This window comes from Hemicordylus capensis, chromosome 6 (assembly GCF_027244095.1).
Source record: "Hemicordylus capensis ecotype Gifberg chromosome 6, rHemCap1.1.pri, whole genome shotgun sequence".
In the NCBI taxonomy this organism is placed as follows: domain Eukaryota; kingdom Metazoa; phylum Chordata; class Lepidosauria; order Squamata; family Cordylidae; genus Hemicordylus; species Hemicordylus capensis.
In genome coordinates this window covers 14,918,145-14,938,642 of record NC_069662.1, presented here as the reverse complement: position 1 = coordinate 14,938,642, position 20,498 = coordinate 14,918,145, and the positions used below count along the sequence as shown (strand labels likewise).

Genomic DNA, 20,498 nt, shown 5'->3' with positions numbered 1-20,498 from the left:
GTCTGGAAAAGCTCCTGGAGTTGCTGACTCAGATCTGCAGGCATAGAATGGTACGCAGGGGTGTTAAGTTGGCCCACTGGTATAAATTGGTGCTTGCAACATTGTTTTGATTGAGCTCACTGGCACAAACTGTTATTTGGAGCTCTCAATAGTCACTGAGAACCCAAGGTAATGTAACACAACCAGGTTATTTCTTTGTTACTTTTGTTGCAAGAAACACACAGATTTCTTGTGGCATCAGCTTTGGTGGACCGAAGACTGCAAAACCTTCTGCCAAAAGAAATCTGTTAGCCTTGAAGGCACCACAAGACATTAGGGCAGTCCACATGGCCATAAACTGTGTAGGAGATGAGTCCTACCCAGTTTTGGGAGCTGAACATGCTCCCATTTACACTCGTTTTGCAATCGAGGAGGGAAGCTTGATAATCTTGATCATCTGTCAAGCCCCAACTGGGTACGATGATCGTGCCCTACCCAAATTCCATCCCCAACTTCTGAACAAGAGCCCCTGGTGGCGCAGTGGTAAAACTGCCGCCCTGTAACCAGAAAGTTACAAGTTCGATCCTGACCAGGGGCTCAAGGTTGACTCAGCCTTCCATCCTTCCGAGGTCGGTAAAATGAGTACCCAGAATGTTGGGGGCAATATGCTAAAATCATTGTAAACCGCTTAGAGAGCTCCGGCTATAAAGCGGTATATAAATGTAAGTGCTATTGCTATTGCTATTGCTAGGTGGAAAAACTGTCCTACCCGAGTGGGACATGACAGACGATCAAGTTCACTATCTCCTACCTTGTGTTTTATCTAAACCAGGAGCATGCCCAGCCTCCAAAACGGGGTAGGATTCATCTCCTTCCCAGGTTATGGTGCTATGAATGAGTGGAATCGAACAAAAATCGATCTTTTTTGTTCGATTCCACTCCTCCACTGGAGGAACATCTGGCTTACCGCACGTCCATTGGCTTGGATGACCAGCTGCTCCGCCTTGGCTTTGCTTACTGGGTAGGGCTGCTCGTGTATTGATTCATATTTGGTATCTTCGTTCCCTCTGCAACAAGGAGCACCACAGGCAATCAGAACCTGACACTTCACATAGTGAAAGAGAGAGAAAGAGAGACTCCAAAAATCCTGCTTTCTAGGCCATCGCTCTCCCTCTTATAGTTACCAGTTAATAATGCACATCAATACACTTTAGTGCTGTTCAACTAACTCTAATGTGCTTTGGGAGAAGGTATGGAGACTCCTGGGTTGGGTAGTATGGGATAAGGCTCCTGATCTCTTAACAAGATGTATAGAAAGAGGGGGAAATTTTGACCAGCCCTGTCTCTCACCACTGCAACATTATGGGAAAAGCTTTTCCTGCAAAGCTTTCCTTTATATATCTCTATCCGCAAGATCTGTGCAGAGTGTCGAATCAGATTACTCTGTTATTCCAAAACAAAATGACAACAAAACATGGATCAAAAACAAGTCTCTCTCCTTCCCAAGGGCAGGAAATAGAACTCATTCCAAAAGGGGTGGAGAGGCCTGTGCTGTGTTGTAACTTTGCCCACCCACCTAGGGGAGTGTCCAGTGTGGGTGCCTGCAGTTTCCCCACTTGACATTTGGCTAGGTTGCTCACCCACCTTTCTTCCGTCTGGACTGGAGCATTAGGCACTGAAAAGCGTTAAAGGTTGCATACACTGAAGTGGTTTAACATATGCACATGACAAGAGCCAGGTATCCCACCCTGACGCCCAACTTTAAGCAGAAATGGCAACTTAGATGTGAGGCCAACACTCCTGCCCTATAGGGAGCGCCATGCCCTTGATAATCCTTCCTTACTCATCCGCAGAGATAGTGTTTGTATGTACCACTGTTGTCATGGCATTGCCAGGGAAGACCTCGGGGAAGCCCTTGTCAGGCCAAACCCCTGCAGCTGAGCTGGACCAAAGCCAGGGGAACTCCCTGTCTAGATACTCAGAGAATTAACTCCTTGAGTCCTCAGCCTGATTGGAAGTGGCTCTCTCAACTAGGAAAGCCCTGCATTTCCCACTGTGGGTTTGGATGTGTGTGTGTGTGTGTGTGTGTGTGTGTGTGCGCCCTGTATCAGGAAGAGAGGTGCTCCAGGAGTTGAGAAGACATTACTATGATCAGACTGTTTTTATTTACAACATTGGAACTCCCTCCCCATGTGCCATGGGCCCCAATCCAGTTTGTTTGGGCTTCTCCTCAGCTGCTGTTTATCATGCCTCTTTTGGTCCCCAGAATGACAGGCACAGTCCTGGCCTCTGCGATGAGAGGGTAGATTGGCACGGTGGCTGAATGGACTGCGGGTGGGGAGAATGTGAGGGTCTTCTTCTTCTTCTTCTAGGGTCCCCTCGGCCTGTGGTCTTCACTCTTTTTCTAGCGGGGGGCCACGATGGCAAAAAACCTTCCATGTGAGAGCCATTTCCCACTGCGCTGACCTCTGCTCAGCACTGCACTCTTCTCAGTGCTGAGAGGAGGGCCCTTTAAGAGAGAGGGATCCCTCTCTTAATAGTTCAAAGCTCTGAGAAGGGCCGCACTTCAGCACACCGTGCACGCCTTGCAAGAGGCTCAAGAGGGCTCTCGGTCCTGTAAAGCAGAGGTTCTCTACGTTGGGTCCCCAGATGTTATTGGACTTCAACTCCCATAATCCCCAGCCCCAGTGGCCTTTGGTGGGGAATTATGGGAGTTGAAGTCCAATAACATCTGGGGACCCAACGCTGAGAATCCCTGCTGTAAAAGATCTCCCCCAGCACTGGGCAGAGCACAGCAGCACTGTCCAGTGAGAACGGCCATTTATTTCCCACATAGTGCCAGGGGACTGTGCAGAGAATTTGGCTTTGGCTGAAACTTCACACAGGCCCAATTTACAATAGTCAGGGAGCCTACTTAGGATTGGTGGGGGCCACCACTGCCTGCTGGGCCTTAAGACGAAGAACACCACTGTCCTAGATTTAAAACTCCATTTCCCCAGCACAGGGGAGGGGGCACTTCAAGGGGGAAAGAGCCCTGTCCAGTCCCAGCACCACCTTGGAAGGCATTCTCAGAGCGCTGGGGAAGTGGAGTCCTTCCCAGCACCTCCCCCTCAGATTTCTATGGGGAAAGTGCAGAGAAGGACTACACTTCCCAGAATTCCAGGTGAACCCTCCAAGACACTGTTGTTCTTCCAGTAGTATATCACAATGATGACCGTAAGACTCCACTATAATTCAGAATACGTGACAACTGTTTTCGAAATATAGAAAACACAATGCAATCCCGTGTCTCTTTAGAATCAACACCAAATGTGACACTGGGGAGGGGGACAGGATTACCAACACTGTAATGATCAATTTTCTTTTCATAAACCATGGAAATTAGAAAGTCAAAAAGCCTTAATTCTGATCTTAAACCAGAAGATTATCTCATTGTGACTCAAACGCCACAAAAGCGAGGGAATCAGAATCTAAAGTGGATGCCTTAATAAACGTGCAACATGATCTGTAAATAATGTTGCGCAATGTCACAAATTGTTCTTGCTTGCAACTCGCCTTTGCTGCACCAAAGTGGGCAGTCTGGGGCATTGTTGCTGGTGTCAAGTACTCCATCCTCCTTATCTTGCGTTGGGGCTCAAAGTCCAAGGAAAAGTGTGGGTGCACAGAAGGCAAGAGTGATAACGAATTGTTTAATCCAGGCCTACAAATAAGTATATAAAAGTGTGTATCAAAGTATAATTCAAAAAAGTTTGGTTCATATCCCTAATGGAATATAAAGCCAGCAGGTTGCTCAGAGTTGAGAAGCCTCTCAGTAACAGAGGCCAAAGTCAAGAGCGGGAGGCCCTCTCTCAAGAATGTGGGTTGAGAAGCCCACCAGAGATAACAGATACCAGGACCTGTCAAACACAGGCCATTAGCTAAATTCCTCAGTCAGCAGAAAGAGGATCTCACTGGTACGAAGAGATACAATAGGGATTAAAGTTGTCAGAAAGACCAGGTAGTAACTCATCTTCCCAGGCTCTAGGTGGCACCTCTGGAATATGTAAGTTTAATAACTAATAACGTGTATTAATCGCTTTGTTGATATGTTTGTAACTTATAAAAACTAGCCAACTGTATGGCTTGGGCGCGCAGTATCAGCCAGATGCTCTCTGATGATACTCATGCCTTTCATGACATGAAATAAAAGCTTTTTTTCCCCCTTTTTTTTGAGCAACGCACCCTTGTTGTTTGACTCCATTCAGTTAGACAGCAAGTATATCTGTGAGAATTTAGCCTAATCCTCTGGTTCTGGCAAGACGCCCCATTCCCTATCCAGGCGATAGGAGGATGAAAGCCAGTGGCTTAATCAAACAGGAAGGCTAAATTCTAGAGGGCCTGAAATTCTTTCAAGAGAGCACAATCTGTGACACTGTACAAATTCCAATTAAGTTCCAGTTTAGATTCTGCAAGTTCCAAGCATGAACTTACTCCCTGGACATATGCTGCAACAAGCTTCCATGCTACTTCCTAAAACCATCTTACCCTCTGTACACACACTGAGCAGGGGTCTTGTGCGATTTTCACAGCACCACCTGGTGGCCAGCAATAGCATTCTGAGAAGAACCCACGCTTTCCCCCCAATCACCACAAAAGTGGTCATGAAAAAGTGTGAATTCTTCTCAGAATGCACAAGCTGGGCAGCAGTGGCACTGCAAAACAAACAAACAAACAAATAAATAAATAACATGGAAGCCTGCAGCAGTGTTTGTACAGGGAGTAAGATCATGCTTGGAATTTGCGTGAAAGCTTTGGATATCCCACACTTTATTGCTGCATGGAAGTGACCAGTATTTGACTAGGACTGGGGAGCGCCTGTGTTCACATCCCTCACCCCCATGATCACGAACCTTCCTGGGTCACTCAGCATCTCTCAGCCTAACCAACCTCACGGGACTGTTGTGAGGATAAAGTCGGTGGGTGCATTACACAGGCATGGGAGTGCCTGTGTATTTGAAAAGCAAAGCTTGTGCCCTCAAGTCGGTGTTGACTCCTGGCAACCATTAATAATGATCTCAGAGCATGCCATATTTACCCAAATAGAAGAGGACTTGGAATTTAATATGGCCCTCGTAAAAAACAGATTAAACATCGGTTATACCTGTATTTGCCTAAAAGGAAAAGGTAATTTGCCTTTTAGATGACACCCGCTGCCCCCAATTTCTAACACTGAAGAACGCAGGAAAAAATTAGTATTGGATTCAGGTCAAGACTGTGTTCTGAAAAGCCACTGTAGGAAGACAGGGCAAGACCGGTTGACACAAAGAGGAAGCACTCCTGCTTTGGAGTGTGTCTATGGGAGAGACGGAGAGCAGGGTCGGGCTTGCTTCTAGCCTCACTGAGCAGATACCTGTAGAAGGATTCTCCCTTTGTGTTGGGACCCACCACTTCCATGCTACTGGTGTAAACCAGATACTGGGTTCCTTCCGTCACACAAGCTTCAATTACGTTCTGGGTCCCTGTGTTGAAAAAGTAGGAATTGGGGGTGTGGGAGGAGAGAGAAAGAGAAGCATAAGTCACATGCCTTTCGCCTCACCCTACGCTGCGAAAATAAAATCACACCTCACTACTGCAGCACATTTCACTTGGTGGGCAGCCCCAGGCAGAGACGCCTGGGCAGGTCCGGGTTACATTGAACAACTTGGGGTCACTTCAGCCCAGCTGAAAAAACCTTTTGCAAAGTGAAGCCATTCTCCTGTTTGTTTTAGCCTTTGTTCGGCTTCAGCTGGCTGCAAGAGGGAAGGGAAGTCGCTCTGCCGCGACTGGATCCCTTACCCTCTGACCCACTGGAAATCCTGCCAGACCTCCTGCAAATTTGCCAAGGACTGCGCAAATGGTTTCCACCTCCTTGACAACAATTAAGGGCCAGAAAGGAGCTTTTTAAAAGAAAAAAAGAAGGAAGAAATAATAGCAGCATGTTAAAAACCCATGCTTGAACAGCATGACTGTAAATATACAGACGAGCTCTATCAGCTACAGAAGCAAAATAGAGCCTCCATGTACAGAGGAAGGCTACCTCTGACCATCAGGTGCTTGGCAACAGCAAGAGAGAGTGATTGCCTTGAAGACCTGCCTCTGGGTTCCCTGGAGGCATCTGGGGGGCTGCCAAGGGAAATGGGATCCTGAACTAGATAGATCCAGCAAGGTTCTGCTCCAGATGCCCAAGGAAGCAGGACTCCTCTTTTGTCCTGTTGAGATCAAATGCCAGAATTTCTCAAGTGGATGCATTAAGGGCTTTCCCAGACATCCATTATCTGGTGTTTTTTCCAGCTCCCGGATTACTGACTGATGGGCTCTCGTGTGGGATCCAGGTGCCTGCATTAGCTTCTGCAGAATCCTCTCCTCCCTGGTTGCAACTTTTGATGCTCAGGCCGGATGCTGAGCACTGCCATTATGCTATTATTACAGCACTGCCTGCCAGCCAATGCTTCCTTTCACATCTCTTTTCATTACCACAAAAGTAAGTGTGTGTGTGTGTGTGTGTGTGTGTGTGTGTGTGTGTGTGTCGGGGGGGTGATGGGGTCCTGCAGGAGAGACCATCTGTAAGTACTGGGGAGCTGGGGAGAAACTAGACCAGGGATTCTCAAACTTGGGTCCTCAGGTGTTATTGGACTTCAACTCCCATAATCCCCAGCCTCAGTGGCCTTTGGTTGGGGATTATGGGAGTTGAAGTCCAATAACACCTGAGGACCCAAGTTTGAGAATCACTGAACTAGACAAATGGACATCTGGAAAAGCCCTAAAAGAGGCTTGCGGATGGAAACGGTCTTTAAGAGCCAGCATTCATGCATTCTCTGCTCGCACAGGCTGTGAGTCAGGACTCCCGGTTGATTTATTTGTTCAAAATATGTTTATCCTGCCTTCCAACCCCAATGGCTTCCCAAGGCAGAGAGCAAGAGTCAGAAAAGATAGCAGACACATTAAAAAACAATAATTAAACAAACAGTGGGTGCCAATAAAGACAGAAGTAAAGAAAATGCCCAAGAGCAATAAAGATTCTGAAATCCAATGGCAGACACGAGATAAAACCAGGGGTCAATGAGGCACCAGCTGCCTTTCAAAGAAGCCTCCCTGCCCCTCTGAATCTTATAACCTAGGAGAGGAGAGCTGGTCTTGTGGTAGCAAGCATGACTTGTCCCCTTAGCTAAGCAGGGTCTGCCCTGGTTGCATATGAAAGGGAGACTAAAAGTGTGAGCACTAGAAGATCTTCCCCTCAGGGGATGGAGCTGCTCTGGGAAGAGCAGAAGGTTTCGATTTCCCTTCCTGGTTTCTCCAAGATAGGGTGGAGAGAGATTCCTACCTGAAACCCTAGAGAAGCCACTGCTAGTCTGTGAAGACAATATTGAGCTAGATAGACCAGTGGTCTGGCTCAGTATATGGCAGCTTCCTATGTTCCTAAAGAACTACAATAAGCTTCCAAGGAACCCCAGAGACAGGAAGCTGCCATATACAGAGTCAGATCACTGGTCTGTCTAGATCTGCATTGTCTGCTCCAACTGGCAGCGGCATTTCAAGGTATCAGGCAGAGGTCTGTCCCAGCCTTTCCTGGAGACAGGGATTCAAACCCTGCCCACCGGGGATTGAACCTGGGCCCTTCTCATGGCAAAGCAGAAACTTTTCTTCTGAACTGTGGCCCCTGAATGCAGTCTGAAAGCCAATGGACAAGGCCATTGCGGCCGGGGTTGATGGGAGTTGCTAGAGTTGCCATGCCCCCTGGGATTTTGGGTTTCACCCAGATTTTAAGCCTCTCACCCAGGTTTCTTAGCCCACCCAGATTGGCCCAGATTTCAGCTTTCATTAAAAAAAGAAAAGGCTAAGCTCTAGCCCAGAGTTATGGAGCAAAACATGCAGTCACTGTTCTGCTCAAAAATTATTTTCAAGCCAATTTACATAATATGCAAATTAGGCACACAGATTTGGAACTCCGGAACATGGCAACCCTAGGAGTTGCAGTCCAACATGAGAACCCCTGGATTGCAGCAAAGCTTGCTAAAGGGTATTTAAGAGAAAGCCTTCATCACGAGCCTATTAAGATCCTCTGGGTGGTCCGTCTAGTCTACGAGTGCCACCGGCTCCTCTGGTGGCCACTTGGGGATGGGCCGCCTTTTCTGCGGCCACCCCCGAAGCTTTTGTGCTCCCTGCCACAATAAGATCTTTGCCAAATACCAACAGCTTTTTCGAAGACCTTCAACACACATCTGTAACTAGATTGAAATACATAATACAACTGAAATGCAATTGGTTTTGATGGTCTTTAAAACCTTTTGTGGTTTTAAATTTTGACTGCGGATGTTGTTTTAGAGCAGGGGTCCCCCAACAGGGGTGCTAGTACCACTAGGGGTACTCAGAGCCTCCAGCCTCCCCAATCTACAGCCGACCTACTCTTATGCAGTCTTAATGAAATCAAGGGGACAAGTTCATTTCCAAGGGGAGTCCTCGTGAGCAATGTTCCCTCTAATTTTTCTCATCTGTGCGTAGAAAGAGTTGTGTTCTGGACTGGGCGGCAGTATCAAGGCAGTGTGCGCACACGTACATTCAGAATGGGGCCTTCCTGATTCAGCCTAAATTGTATCAGGATCTAAAATCAACAGTGCAGTCATCAAAAAACGTGTGTGTGCACATGCGCATGCCTCAGAGGGAATACTGATCATGCGTAACTTAATCTGGTTGTAAAGCCAGTGGCTGGAGTACGACCTTTAAATTTGTGTGTGTATCTATAATATAAAGCTGCTTTAGCCTAATTGACTGACATGAAATTCCCAGACCAAGCTAGAGACATGCCATTTTTGCAGGCAGGTTCCAGTCCTCGCCCAGATCATAAACATTCTCCCCAAAATACATTATCCCAGAAAATGTAGCAGCACCCTCCCATTGGAAAGTACGGGGATGAGACCACATAAAGATAGGGAAAGCCTTGAGTTATAGAGAATCTGCAATTTAAGTCAATTTAAATATTAAATCTGCAATTTAATACTGATTGTGTTTTTTTAACCTGACTTTTAACTTGTTTAGTTAATTTGGTTAATTTTATTGCTTTTATTGTATATATTGTATCTATTTTATTGTTGTGAGCTGCCCCGAGCAGTAGTGTACCAGAGAGGCAGAGTATAAATATTTTTAATAATGATGATGATGGTGAGGATGAGAATGATGAGGATGATGTTCATGGGCTTACAAACCACAAGCCCTCAGTGACTCACACACTGACATGAAACTCCCAGAACAAACCACAAAAGATAGAAACATGCCATTTTTGCTGGCAGGTTCCAGACCTTGCCCAGACTACCAAAAATAAAAAATACCGCAAACCCTGGGAGAATTCATTACTTTCCCAGAAAATCTTGAAACTTTGGATGGTGTGTCCTACAACCTGTTCTCGTGACCCTAGCCCAACTTTGCTTATCTCATCGGGTAATAATATCAGAGAGGGCCGGGTTAATATTATAAATGCTTCTCTGAGGGAGGGCAGGATGCCTCCTTGTCTTAAGGAGGCTATTATTAGACCTTATTTGAAGAAACCTGCACTGGATCCCTTGGAGTTAGCTAATCAAATATCCGTTTCTAATCTTCCATGGTTGGGCAAAGTGCTTGAGTGGGTGGTGGCCTCTTACTCTGCTCCAGCAGTTTTTGATGACACAGATGGTTCTAGACCCATTCCAAACTGGCTTTTGGGAGGGCGATGGGGTTGAGACTGCCTTGGTGAGCCTGATGGATGATCTCCCATTGGCTATCGGCAGAGGGAGTGTGACTCTGTGGCTGCCACAGGGCTTTGGAATATGCTCCCTCTCAAAATAAGAGCATCTCCTTCTCTGTTTGTTTTCAGGAAGACCCTCAAGACACACCTGTTTTCGCAGGCTTTTAACTGTGAAATTTTAATTTTAAGTACAAGATTATGAAATAATTTTAATTACGAGATAGTTTTTATTGGGTTTTGTGGAATTTTAATCTATTTTTACTCTTTTATATTGTGTTTTACATTGTGTACACCGCCTAGAAATGTACATATCAGGCGATATAAAAATATGATAAATAAATAAATAAACAAACAAAAAAAAAACCCTCTTCCATCGGAAACATAGGGGATGAGACCTCATACAGAAAGGAAAAGCCTAGAGTCACAAGGAGATAAGATGTTCATGTGCTTGCAAACTTCAAGCCTTTTTACTAGTGTGTATACACACACAATCTCTGTGGGGTACCTGAATTGGAGGTTTGCAGCAGAAAAGGGTACACTAGTTTTTAAAAAAAGGTTGGGAGCCTCTTTTAGGATGTAATTTCCCTAAAGACGCGAGTTGAGGTGGTATACAAATGCATAAAATGAAACAAACATCATGCTCCTGGGTTTTCTTGGACAAGAGCCAGCGGGGGAGAGTGGTTCTAGGATCTAACTAGGTCAACCCCCATGTAGCTGTGATGCTCACGTCACGCTTGCAGAAGCCAAGCCTGCTCTCTCTCTTTCTCAGCACAGGGTTGTTGTGAGAATTACACGGGAGGAACTGTGTACACAACCCTGACCTGGAAGATACGGATAAAAAATTAACTGAAAAATAAACAAGGAGCTGGGGAGGAAGATAAAACAGTCCTCAGCCAAGGAATCCAGGCATTCCTGTTCTTTGCTGAACTTGTTGATGGCTGCTACCGTATGCTGTTTTCAATGCTATATTCTTTTGTTGTGGTGAGCCACCCTGGGCAGTATTTCCCTGGAAGGGTGGGATACAAAATAAATAAAGTGCTTTTGCAAGGATGCCAGGAGTTGCATAAGGAGATCCAATCTGTAGATCAGGCAGCAACAGAAAGCAGCTTGGGAAAGCGAGCAAGCAAGCGATGGGTTCCCCCCGCTGGCTCTCGCACAAACCTTGCAGGCGTTTGCCACACGCCAGGCCTCTCTCGCTGTGTCCTCTGTCTCGGTTGCTGCGCTCCTCCGGAAAGACAGTTGGGGCTTAACAAAAGGAGTCCAACTTGCACATGGAAATGGTTATCCTCACTGGAGACTGGCTGCTCCTCAAGCATCTGCCCTTCCCAGCAGCCAGAGGGATTTCCAAAGCCTCAAGCCCTTTTTTAAAAAATCAGATCCTGCTGGTTTTTGGCAAGGGGAGTCCAACATTAACGGAATTAACAGAGGATGCTGCAATGAGAGGATCGACTCCTATCCTCCCCAGACACAATTGTGGCTCAAAAAAACCACAGGTTGGGAACCCCTGCCAGAGATCATGTGACTTGATACACCTGCATACAGCTAGATCTCTAGGCTCAAGGGGAGGAAGGCAGGACTCGCAGGCAGATGTGAGCACCAGCCCTTCTCATTTTAGAAATGGAGTACTCCCTGGGGAGCATAGTCGGACTCGATGATGTGAGCAACATGGAGCTATTTCTTCTACCATACCCGGGCCCCTTCTTACTGTGGATAAGGGGTTAATCTAGATGACTTTTAGGATTCCCATCCATCCATACCTTGCACGTTGACCACATGGATTTTCTTGGCTGGCACCCGGCCCCAAACGTCCACCAGGCTGGCGGTGTGGAGGACCACGTCAGCTCCTTTCACTGCTGCCTTGACATCCTCCAGGCTGCTGATGTCCCCCTGGATCAGAGTCACTTTGTTGGCAAGACAAAGTATAAAAAAGAAAGAATGAGAAGGAAATTAGTTAGAACTTCCAGAGACTTGACCAGGAAAGGGATTTGGGGGTTGTGCTAGACAGCTAATTGAAAATGTCAAATCAGTTTGCGACAGTTGTGAAAAAGGCAAATTCCACACTAGGGATCTTTAGGAAGAGGACTGAAAATAAAACTGTGAATACTAGAATGCCCTTCTACAAATCTATAGTGTGGCAACATTTGGATTACTGTGTACAGTTTTGGTCACTATATTTTTATTATTTATTATTATTTTATTTATTACATTTCTATACCACTCCATCCAAAAGGCTCTGGGCAGCGCACAACAAACAACACACAAAAACAAACACCATTTAAAACAAAGAGGTTAAAACAATATAAAAACAGATTTAAAATGGTTCAAAACAATTTTAAAACCTTGGAAGTCCAGGCCAAACAAGTAAGTCTTCAGGGCTCTCTTAAATGCCAACAATGAGCCTAGATTATGAGCTTATCCATCGCTGAGGAATCTAGGGAAGGCCTCTTAAGAAGTGGTCTAATCATTGCCTCCTTCAAACATAGAGGCATCCTAACCTCCCTCAGCGATGAGTTAATGATATTAACTAGACCATCTCCAACAATTTCCCTGCAAGACAGAAGCAGCCAAGTCAGGCTAGGATCCAGAGAACAAGTGGTAGGCTGCACCGCTCCAAGCAGCTTGTCCACATCCTTGGGGATCAGAGATTGAAATTGATCCAATTGCATACCACAAGAGGATTGCTGGACAGACCCTCCATAGACCTTGCAGAGAGAGTGGAGTCCAAGTCAGCCCGAATAAAAGAGATTTTGTCCGCAAATAACCCATTAAAAGCATTACAGCAGAACTTAGTCTCCGGGAACTGATTTGAACTGGAAGGAGCCTGAATCAAACTCCTCACAACCCGGGACAACTCTGCTGAATGCGAACCCGCAGAAGCAATGCGTGCAGAACAGAGTTGATATTTTGCTGCACACATCGCCTCTGCATAAACCTTCAAATGGGCTCTGTGCTGTGTCCTGTATCCCAGTTGAGTTCTCCTCCACTTACATTCCAGTCGCCTGCCTTGCTGCTTCAGACTCCGCAACTCTGTTGTATACCAAGGGACCATTTTTAAAGCAGGTTGGAAGGGATGCTTAGGAGCGATCATGTCTACTGCCTTGGTGAGTTCCCTATTCCAGGTTCCCAACAGAGCATCAACAGAATCAATGGCAACACAAACACTGAAACCCTCCAAGGCTTTTTGGAATCCTACAGGATCCAACAGTCTTCTCAGGCAGACCATCCTAATAGGTCCATCACCCCTGCAGGGCTGGATTCTGGCTGTGAAACCAACCTTAACCAGGTGGTGGTCCACCCATGACAATGGGGAAACCACAGGATCCCCCACCCATGGAACACCCCCGTGATCAGAACAAAAGTCCAAATCAAGTGTGTGGCTGACAACATGAGTTGGTCCTGAAACTAATTGGGATAGGCCCATAGTTGTCATGGCCGCTACGAACTCCTGAGCAGCACCAAACAAGCCAGCCCCAAAGTGGATATTGAAGTACCTCAGCACTAAAAGTCTAGGTGACTCCAACACCAACTCCGAAACCAACTTCGTCATCAAAGTTAGGGAATCGGTTGGGCAGCAGGGTGGATGATACACCCACAGATTCCCCAATCTATCCCTAGTTCCCAGCCTCAAGAATACACACTCAATACAAGTCAACTGTCTCACAGGGGCCCTGGTAAGGGAGATGGCATTCTTATGGACCACAGCCACTCCAGTTCCCCACTGCCCACTCCCAATAGCCTGCTCCACAGCAGAGTAGCCTGGTGGGAGAAGCCGGGACCAGACTGGACCACTAGCCTCCCCCATCCAGGTCTCAGTTATACAAGCCAGGTTGGCTCCCTCATCCATGATCAAGTCATGGATGATTTCAAACTTATTCTGAACCGACCTGGCACTGCAGAGGAGCATGGCCAGGTTCTGTGGGTAGCTAGAACTGATCTCCGAGGCTTGAGAGCTGACAGGGCAGTGGGAAGAGGAAGCAGTTACTAAATTACTCGTTTCCCTTCCCCTGGAACTGCCAGCTGCTCTGCCAACACCAACTCTTCTATTCCCCACCTCAACGGTAATCGCTGCCCCAAAGCTGCCGGACACACCGCACCCCCCACATCACCTTTCCCAAGAGAACCCAAACACATGGCAGCAAAAGACCTGGCACAACCCACTAAAAGGAAGACTAACAAACAGTAGCCCAGACCTTTGCCCCGCCTCCATATAACCTCCCCCCAGCCCTCAGCCCCACCTCGAAGGCCAGCGCCCTTTGGCGACCGGCCTGGCCACACTGCTGACTCTGCCTTAAAGGCTGAGAGAACCGTTCTGGCCATGCTACCAGTGCAGCGCGGGCTGATCTCTCTCCTAAATGGGGCCACACAGCCCCATTTGGGAGGGAGATCAATCGGCCCCGCTGCGCTAACAGTGGGACCAGGAGCGGCTCTCCCTGCCTTTAAGGCAGGGAGAGTCGCTCCGGCCGCGTTGCCAACACAGCACAGGCCGATTTTGGCTCTAAACGGGGCCGTGCGGTATAACGCCCCCGCGTCTGACGTCAGATGCAGGGGGCGTGTCTGGGGCCGCACCTGCATCCCCTGATTGGGCGTGGCCCGGGTTCTTTGAACCCATTCGCTCAATTGTGGCTCCGCCCCTGACCAGATTATACAGCACACTACTCTAGCATTTATGAAACCACCAAGATACGTTGCGCCACTGCAGCATTTATGGAGCTCCACTAGCACCAAGCATCTAGTGTCCCACCACTTTCAGATGTTTGGCCGGCAGCTACTTAGGTTTCCTCCATAGTGGTGCTCAAAGTTTAGAACTCCTGCCCTGTGAGATCCAGTTAATCTCCGTGATTACATTTCAAAACAAGACTATGGAGGTTCATTTGACCTCTGAAACCTCACCTCCCACTTATATTTATTTTTAACACTGCACATTTATATTGCGCAACTATTTTAGCTCTGCGGATCGTAAGCCACCTTAAGCGCTGCTGCTGCACGCAAGCGGAAAGGCAGGCTACAAAGTGCTTTAAATAACGCCGCTCAGGCCCTGCGTGCCACTGCACCACCAGAAGACCTTGCAGCCAGTGCTCATTTCAGTGACTTTTATTTTTTCCTCTCGCTCTTCCTTTTTCATAGTGCCCCACTTCCTCTTCTACATTTCACTTAAATAATGGAGCACTTTAAATAGAGTTTTATATCCGGGTCCTCCTTTAAGCAGCAAAGAGCATCTGGATAAGACTATTTGGGGCTTGAGAGCTGTTGAATGGACTTGGAGCAAACAGCTTTTTGTGAGCTGAAGTCACAGGCAGACAAATGCATGTTGCCCCTGTTTTTGTTAGGACAAAGAAGAGGCACACCTGGGAGTCCCATGCTGTGCAGGTAATCCGGACTGACTCTCAAGGCACACCCGAATCTACAGTTTAACAGCTGGAGAGAGTAGAATGCAGTTTTATACATACACTATAAGGGATGCCCCTTGGAGGAATGAGGAGAGGGGTTCCTTCCCCCCCAAAGACTGCTAAGAACAGGAGGTGCAATCTAGCAGGGTTCTGCTTGATGCAGCTGGCCAATTGGCTAAATCAGTGTGTATTGAATGGGGCAGTAATAGGGGATGACCCTGTGGAATTCACCTCCTGGGCTGGGAGACAGAACGTCTATGGCAGATTATTGGCTTGCTTCGCAGAATTTGGTCTGAAGTGTAGTATATATGTGGCCACTTAATAGCACAGCAGGGAAATGACTTGATTATCAAGCCAGAGGTTGCCGGTTCAAATACCCACTGGTATGTTTCCCAGACTATAGGAAACACCGATATCAGGCAGCAACGAAAGGCTGAAAGGCATCATCTCTTACTGCACGAGAGGGGGCAATGGTCAACCCCTCCTGTATTCTACCAGAGACAACCACAGGCTCTGCAGTCGCCAGGAGTTGAAACTCAACGGCACACTTTACTTTACAGTACATATGGGAGGTGGAGGCTCACTCAGAATTAAGCACCCAGAGTCTTTCCATATGGCAATAAACTGCAGGATATTCAAAGCTTTTGTGGAAGTTTCAAGTACCATCTCCCTATTCCAGCCCTGCTCAACTTAGGGGCCCCCAGCTGCTTTTGGACTACAACCCCCATAATCCCTACCCACAGTGGCCAATAGCCAGGGATTATGGGAGTTGTAGGCCAACATCTGCAGGAGGGCTGAAGTTGAGCAGTCCTGCCCTATTCAGATGTTGCGGCAGGCATTGGTGCTACTTCCTAGTGCAACCTAGGAAGAGCTGGTCTTGTGGTAGCAAGCATGATTTGTCCCCTTAGCTAAGCAGGGCCTGCCCTGGTTGCATATGAATGGGAGACTTGATGTGTGAGCACTGCAAGATATTCCCCTCAGGGGATGAAGCCGCTCTGGGAAGAGCAGGTTTCAAGTTCCCTCCCTGCCTTCTCCAAGATAGGGCTGAGAGAGATCCCTGCCTGCAACCTTGGAGAAGCCGCTGCCAGTCTGTGAAGACCATACTGAGCTAGATAGACCAATGGTCTGACTCAGTAGATGGCAGTTTCCTATATTTCCTAACCTTACATTTGGTAAGCAGGGACTCTGCCCCGTTTTCACAGAGCCACCTGCCAGCCAGCTCTTTCATTCCAAAAAGGAGCCCACCAGTTTTCTCCAGTCACCACAGAGGTGGTAATGAAAAAGGGCAGGTTCTTCAAGGTGTGCAGGAGTTGGCCAGTAGGTGGCGCTGAGAAAACCACACCAGGTCCCTGCGCTGCTCAGCATACTGAGGGTCAGGCTGCAGAAGGAAGCAGCATGCAAGCTTGCAGTAATGTGCGTGCGGGGAATAAGGTCATGCTTGGAATTTGCACGAACGCTTTAAATATCTCACACTTTATTGCTGTATGGAAAGACCTACAGCATAGGCAGCTGCGGGAAGGTACTTTCCGTTTTATTTAAGCAAGTGTACCAAGCCACATGATCTAGGGCAGGGATTCCCAACCTGTGCTACTCCAGACATTGCTGAACTACAACTCCCATCTTCCCCAGCCACAATAAATTGTAGCCGAGGGTGCTGGGAGTTGTAGTTCAGCAACGTCTGGGTACCACGGGTTGGGAACCCTTGGTAGGGAACGACTGTGTCATGAAAAGATTCCGCCGCCACCCAAGTTGAGAACCAGTATTGAGGCGAGGAAATTTCTTTCCCAGCCGTCCAATGTATGGTGATTGTACAAAACCATCCACTGGGTCTTGAGGAGAGAAAGCATTCTTGCTTTTCAAGGGCAAATCCACTTGCTGCCAAGAAGCATTCAATTAAGTGTTCTGGGTACTGTATGGAAAAAGCAGAAGAAGCCCCCTATGGAGAGAGCAAGTGGGCAGGAAAAACGAGAGACTTGGGAAGTTGAGTCAGGTCTTTGGTCCATCCAGCTCAATGCTATCTACACTGACGGGCAGCAGCACTCTAGGGTTTTAGGTAGGGGTCTTTCCCAGCCCTACCTAGAGATGCCAGGGATTGAACCTGGGACCTTTTGCATGCAAAGTCCCTTTCCCAGACTTCTTGGCCAGCCCATAAAACTTCACTAGTCATAGGCCCAGGCCAACACAATACATTGCTGTGGAATTCATGGACAGAAAGAGTCATGGTGTGTTACCATCACAAATGGGTTTAAAGGGGGATTTTCCAAGTCCGTGGCCTATCAGTATGCAGCAGACAACTAGGAATTGAATCTCCCTATTCAAGAGGAGGACACCTTGGATCAGCAGGCGCTAGTGACCCACAGCAGCTAGATGGGCTATCGCCTTCATGCCCCAGTTACAAACCTCCCAAGCAAGCCGCTGCTGCAGTGCTGCACTAGATTGACCTTTGGTGATCCTTCTGGACGGGGAAAAAGATCTGGCCTGCTGGCTTCACTGCTGATGATTTCTGCTGTAGGAAATCACACAGATCTGGGACGGTGAGAGAAGGGAAGGAGGAAGCCCAACCCTATGGGTCCATATCAGATGTTGCTAGTTTATTTTCCTTTCTTTCTCATCATACACAAAGGAAGCCCAGGAAATCTGGCAGTGACAATATCAAATGCAAAATACCCGCCAGGAATGAACTGTCATGAACCCACTCACCCTTCCTGCCCTTCAGCCTGAAACGCGGGCCATGAAGTTAACTCCCATCCCCTCTTACGTCAAGCACGGCCTTCAGGCAGTTTTCCTTCCCTGGTTCTTCCTGACCAGATGCTTTATGAGCCATCTGTCAACTATTGGAGGGGAAAATCCCCCCCGTTATAAAGGACTGGAAATGGCATTTTCCTGAATTTGAAGGAGTCAGGACAAGTCACCAAAAGACATCTGGGAAAGGAAGAGTCTCATATTCCCATGCTTCTCCTCCCTCTATTCCTACCCTTCTCTATACTAGAGAGCCAGTGTAGCATAGTGGTTAGCAGGCCCAACCTTATGGTGGGGCAACCAGGGTGGTAGCCCGGGGCCTCTCATGGGAGGGGCCCTGTTCTGCTAGTGAGTGGCAGGCAGCCTCGTAGACTGAGGCAGGGGGGCGTCAGACTGATGCAGGGGGGTACAGCTTCGCTCTGAAAAGGGGCATGTGGCCCCGTTTCAGAGTGAGGCCGTGCCCCCTGCTGCGTCTGACATGGGGGCATGGAAAGCACTCTTTGCAGCATAGGCAGTACCCACTGCTCATGCATCCCTCATGCAGTTATATGATCTTCACGTGCTTGCACAACTTTGCTAGTGCTTCATTTGTTTGCATGTGTGGGCGCATACTCGATTCTGTAGCTGCTCTGCTTTTCAAAGTATCACCTCCCTCGGTCGGGCTTTATTGCTATTGCAAACTTGAGATGAGTTTATTCGGTCCTTGACCAGCAAACATTTACAATAAAACAGTATGCATCTTACAAATAATATAACAAAACCTGGCCACGCCAGAGAGAATGTCATTATCCACATTAGTTAACTTAAGTAAAATTCATCAGATCGGCCAGGCAAATTATCTAACATAGGAGATATAAGTCTTGAACGGGGTTCACTATAAAAATCACAATGAAGGATAACATGTGAGGTGGGATTCTATAGCCCCTTTATCACATGGGCAAACTCCTAAAGATAGCGGAACTCCCTTGTCCCTGCCTTCCAATACTGCTGTGGGAAGAACATTTAATTGTGCTAAAGTGAGAGCTCATCTAAATTTAGGAACAAGCACCACATCAAAATACTTAGCAGGTTTAAGATTGATAGCTTGACTCCCCAAGCATAAACCATGCGTGATCCACGCAGCTTCTTGTTGAACTTCTATATCCCAAACACATGGCTTAACTAACTTCCTGGCCTGCTCAGTTCCTGCAGTAAACAGATCCTCTACGGAAAGGCCAAAAACAGAAAGTTTACTCAACACTCCTCATTTCCAACTCAAGTTGAAACCATCCTTCATAACCAAAGAGGCCAAACCCGGCTGTCCAAAAACCAATTTTAACCAAAACCGAAAAATACAGCACCACTATAAAGATCCAGTAAAGCATCATTTATTGTGCTTCCTAGAATCAGATTAGATTTGCTTTCAAGGTCAAGCCTTGCTTATCCTGGACTGAAAGCAAAAAAGCATCTTGGGCACAGCAGGAGCGGAGAGGAAAAACAAATCTCAGCTAGAGCAATCCCTGACTTATAATCAGGCACCTTCCCAACCAAACCTTTCCTTTTGCTGCTTCGTCTCCCTTTCCAACTCCTTTTGTGCCTTGCCTAGATCTGCGGTGTGCGACTCTGAGCTATGCAGACTCAGCCAAGCCAAAACACTTTTGGGCAGTGAAGGAGTTGGAGCATGGGCCAGGCACGAGGCCCGGAGTGAATCACAGGGGTGGAATTAATTCCAATGAACGTGGAGCTGCCCAGATGTCCTTCCACGGAGGTCTGCATTTGGAAAAACACAGCTCTACGCGTAGCGTTGACCTTCTTGTGCCCCAACTACAAAATCGCTTTTTGGGAGCGGCCCCATTTGGGAGCTAAACCACATACCCCACGTCTGATGTCAGACGCCCGGGCCGCTGCTGGCCTCCCTCCATGCCTGACCAAGTCAGACCATTGAGAGCAGGGGCGGGGGAGAGCAGTTCTTGTGGTAGCAAGCTCGAATTCTCTCCTTTGCTAGGCAGGATCCACCCTGATCTGCATTTGAATGGGAGACGTGTGGGAGCACTGCAAGACATTCCTCCTGGCGGGTGGGGCTGCTCTGGGAAAAGCATCTGCATATGCAGTGCCGATTCCAAGTTCCCTCCCTGGCTTCTCCGAGAGACTCTGCCAGTCACTGTAGTCCAGGCATCTAACTCAGTACTGTCTACACTGACTGGCAGTGGCTCTCCAAGGTTTCAGGCAGGAGCCTCTTCCAGGGCGACCTGAAGCATTCCCAGACGGGGCTTTCAGCTCACATCTCCACCGGAAGGGAAGGTGTCGTCTACTATTGGCCAGCATTACCCCAAAGTCTGTGTGACATATCAGAGGGCACTCCATACATGATTCGGGTTTTTCCCTGCTATTGGAGCCTAGCCTGATTTATGTCCAGGGTTAAAAAAAATATCCACTTTTTCTGTCCGAGTATCAGATATGCCCCACACTTGGAGAGAAGAGCTGGTCTTGTGACAGCAAGCATGGCTTGTCCCCATAGCTAAGCAGGGTCTGCCCTGGTTGCATCTGAATGGGAAACTTGATGCGTGAGCACTGCAAGATATTCCCCTCGGGATGAAGACGCTCTGTGAAGAACAGAAGGTTCCAAGTTTCCTCCCTGGCTTCTTCAAGATAGGACAATACTTTTTTTTTATAGGACAAGA

General features: G+C 47.6%; 1 protein-coding gene across 2 annotated transcripts in view; it reads right to left on the bottom strand.

Moving 5' to 3' along the window:
* HSD3B7 (hydroxy-delta-5-steroid dehydrogenase, 3 beta- and steroid delta-isomerase 7) overlaps window positions 1-20,498 on the bottom strand; it is a 65,113-nt gene that overhangs the window by 8,390 nt on the left and 36,225 nt on the right. For both annotated transcript variants that reach the window (XM_053263595.1, XM_053263596.1), the window contains exons 3-5: window positions 11,470-11,613; window positions 5,369-5,477; window positions 947-1,046 (exon numbers count right to left, since the gene is read on the bottom strand). In XM_053263595.1, the coding sequence (XP_053119570.1) occupies window positions 947-1,046; window positions 5,369-5,477; window positions 11,470-11,613 (353 nt within the window). The remainder of the gene's footprint in view (window positions 1-946; window positions 1,047-5,368; window positions 5,478-11,469; window positions 11,614-20,498) is intronic.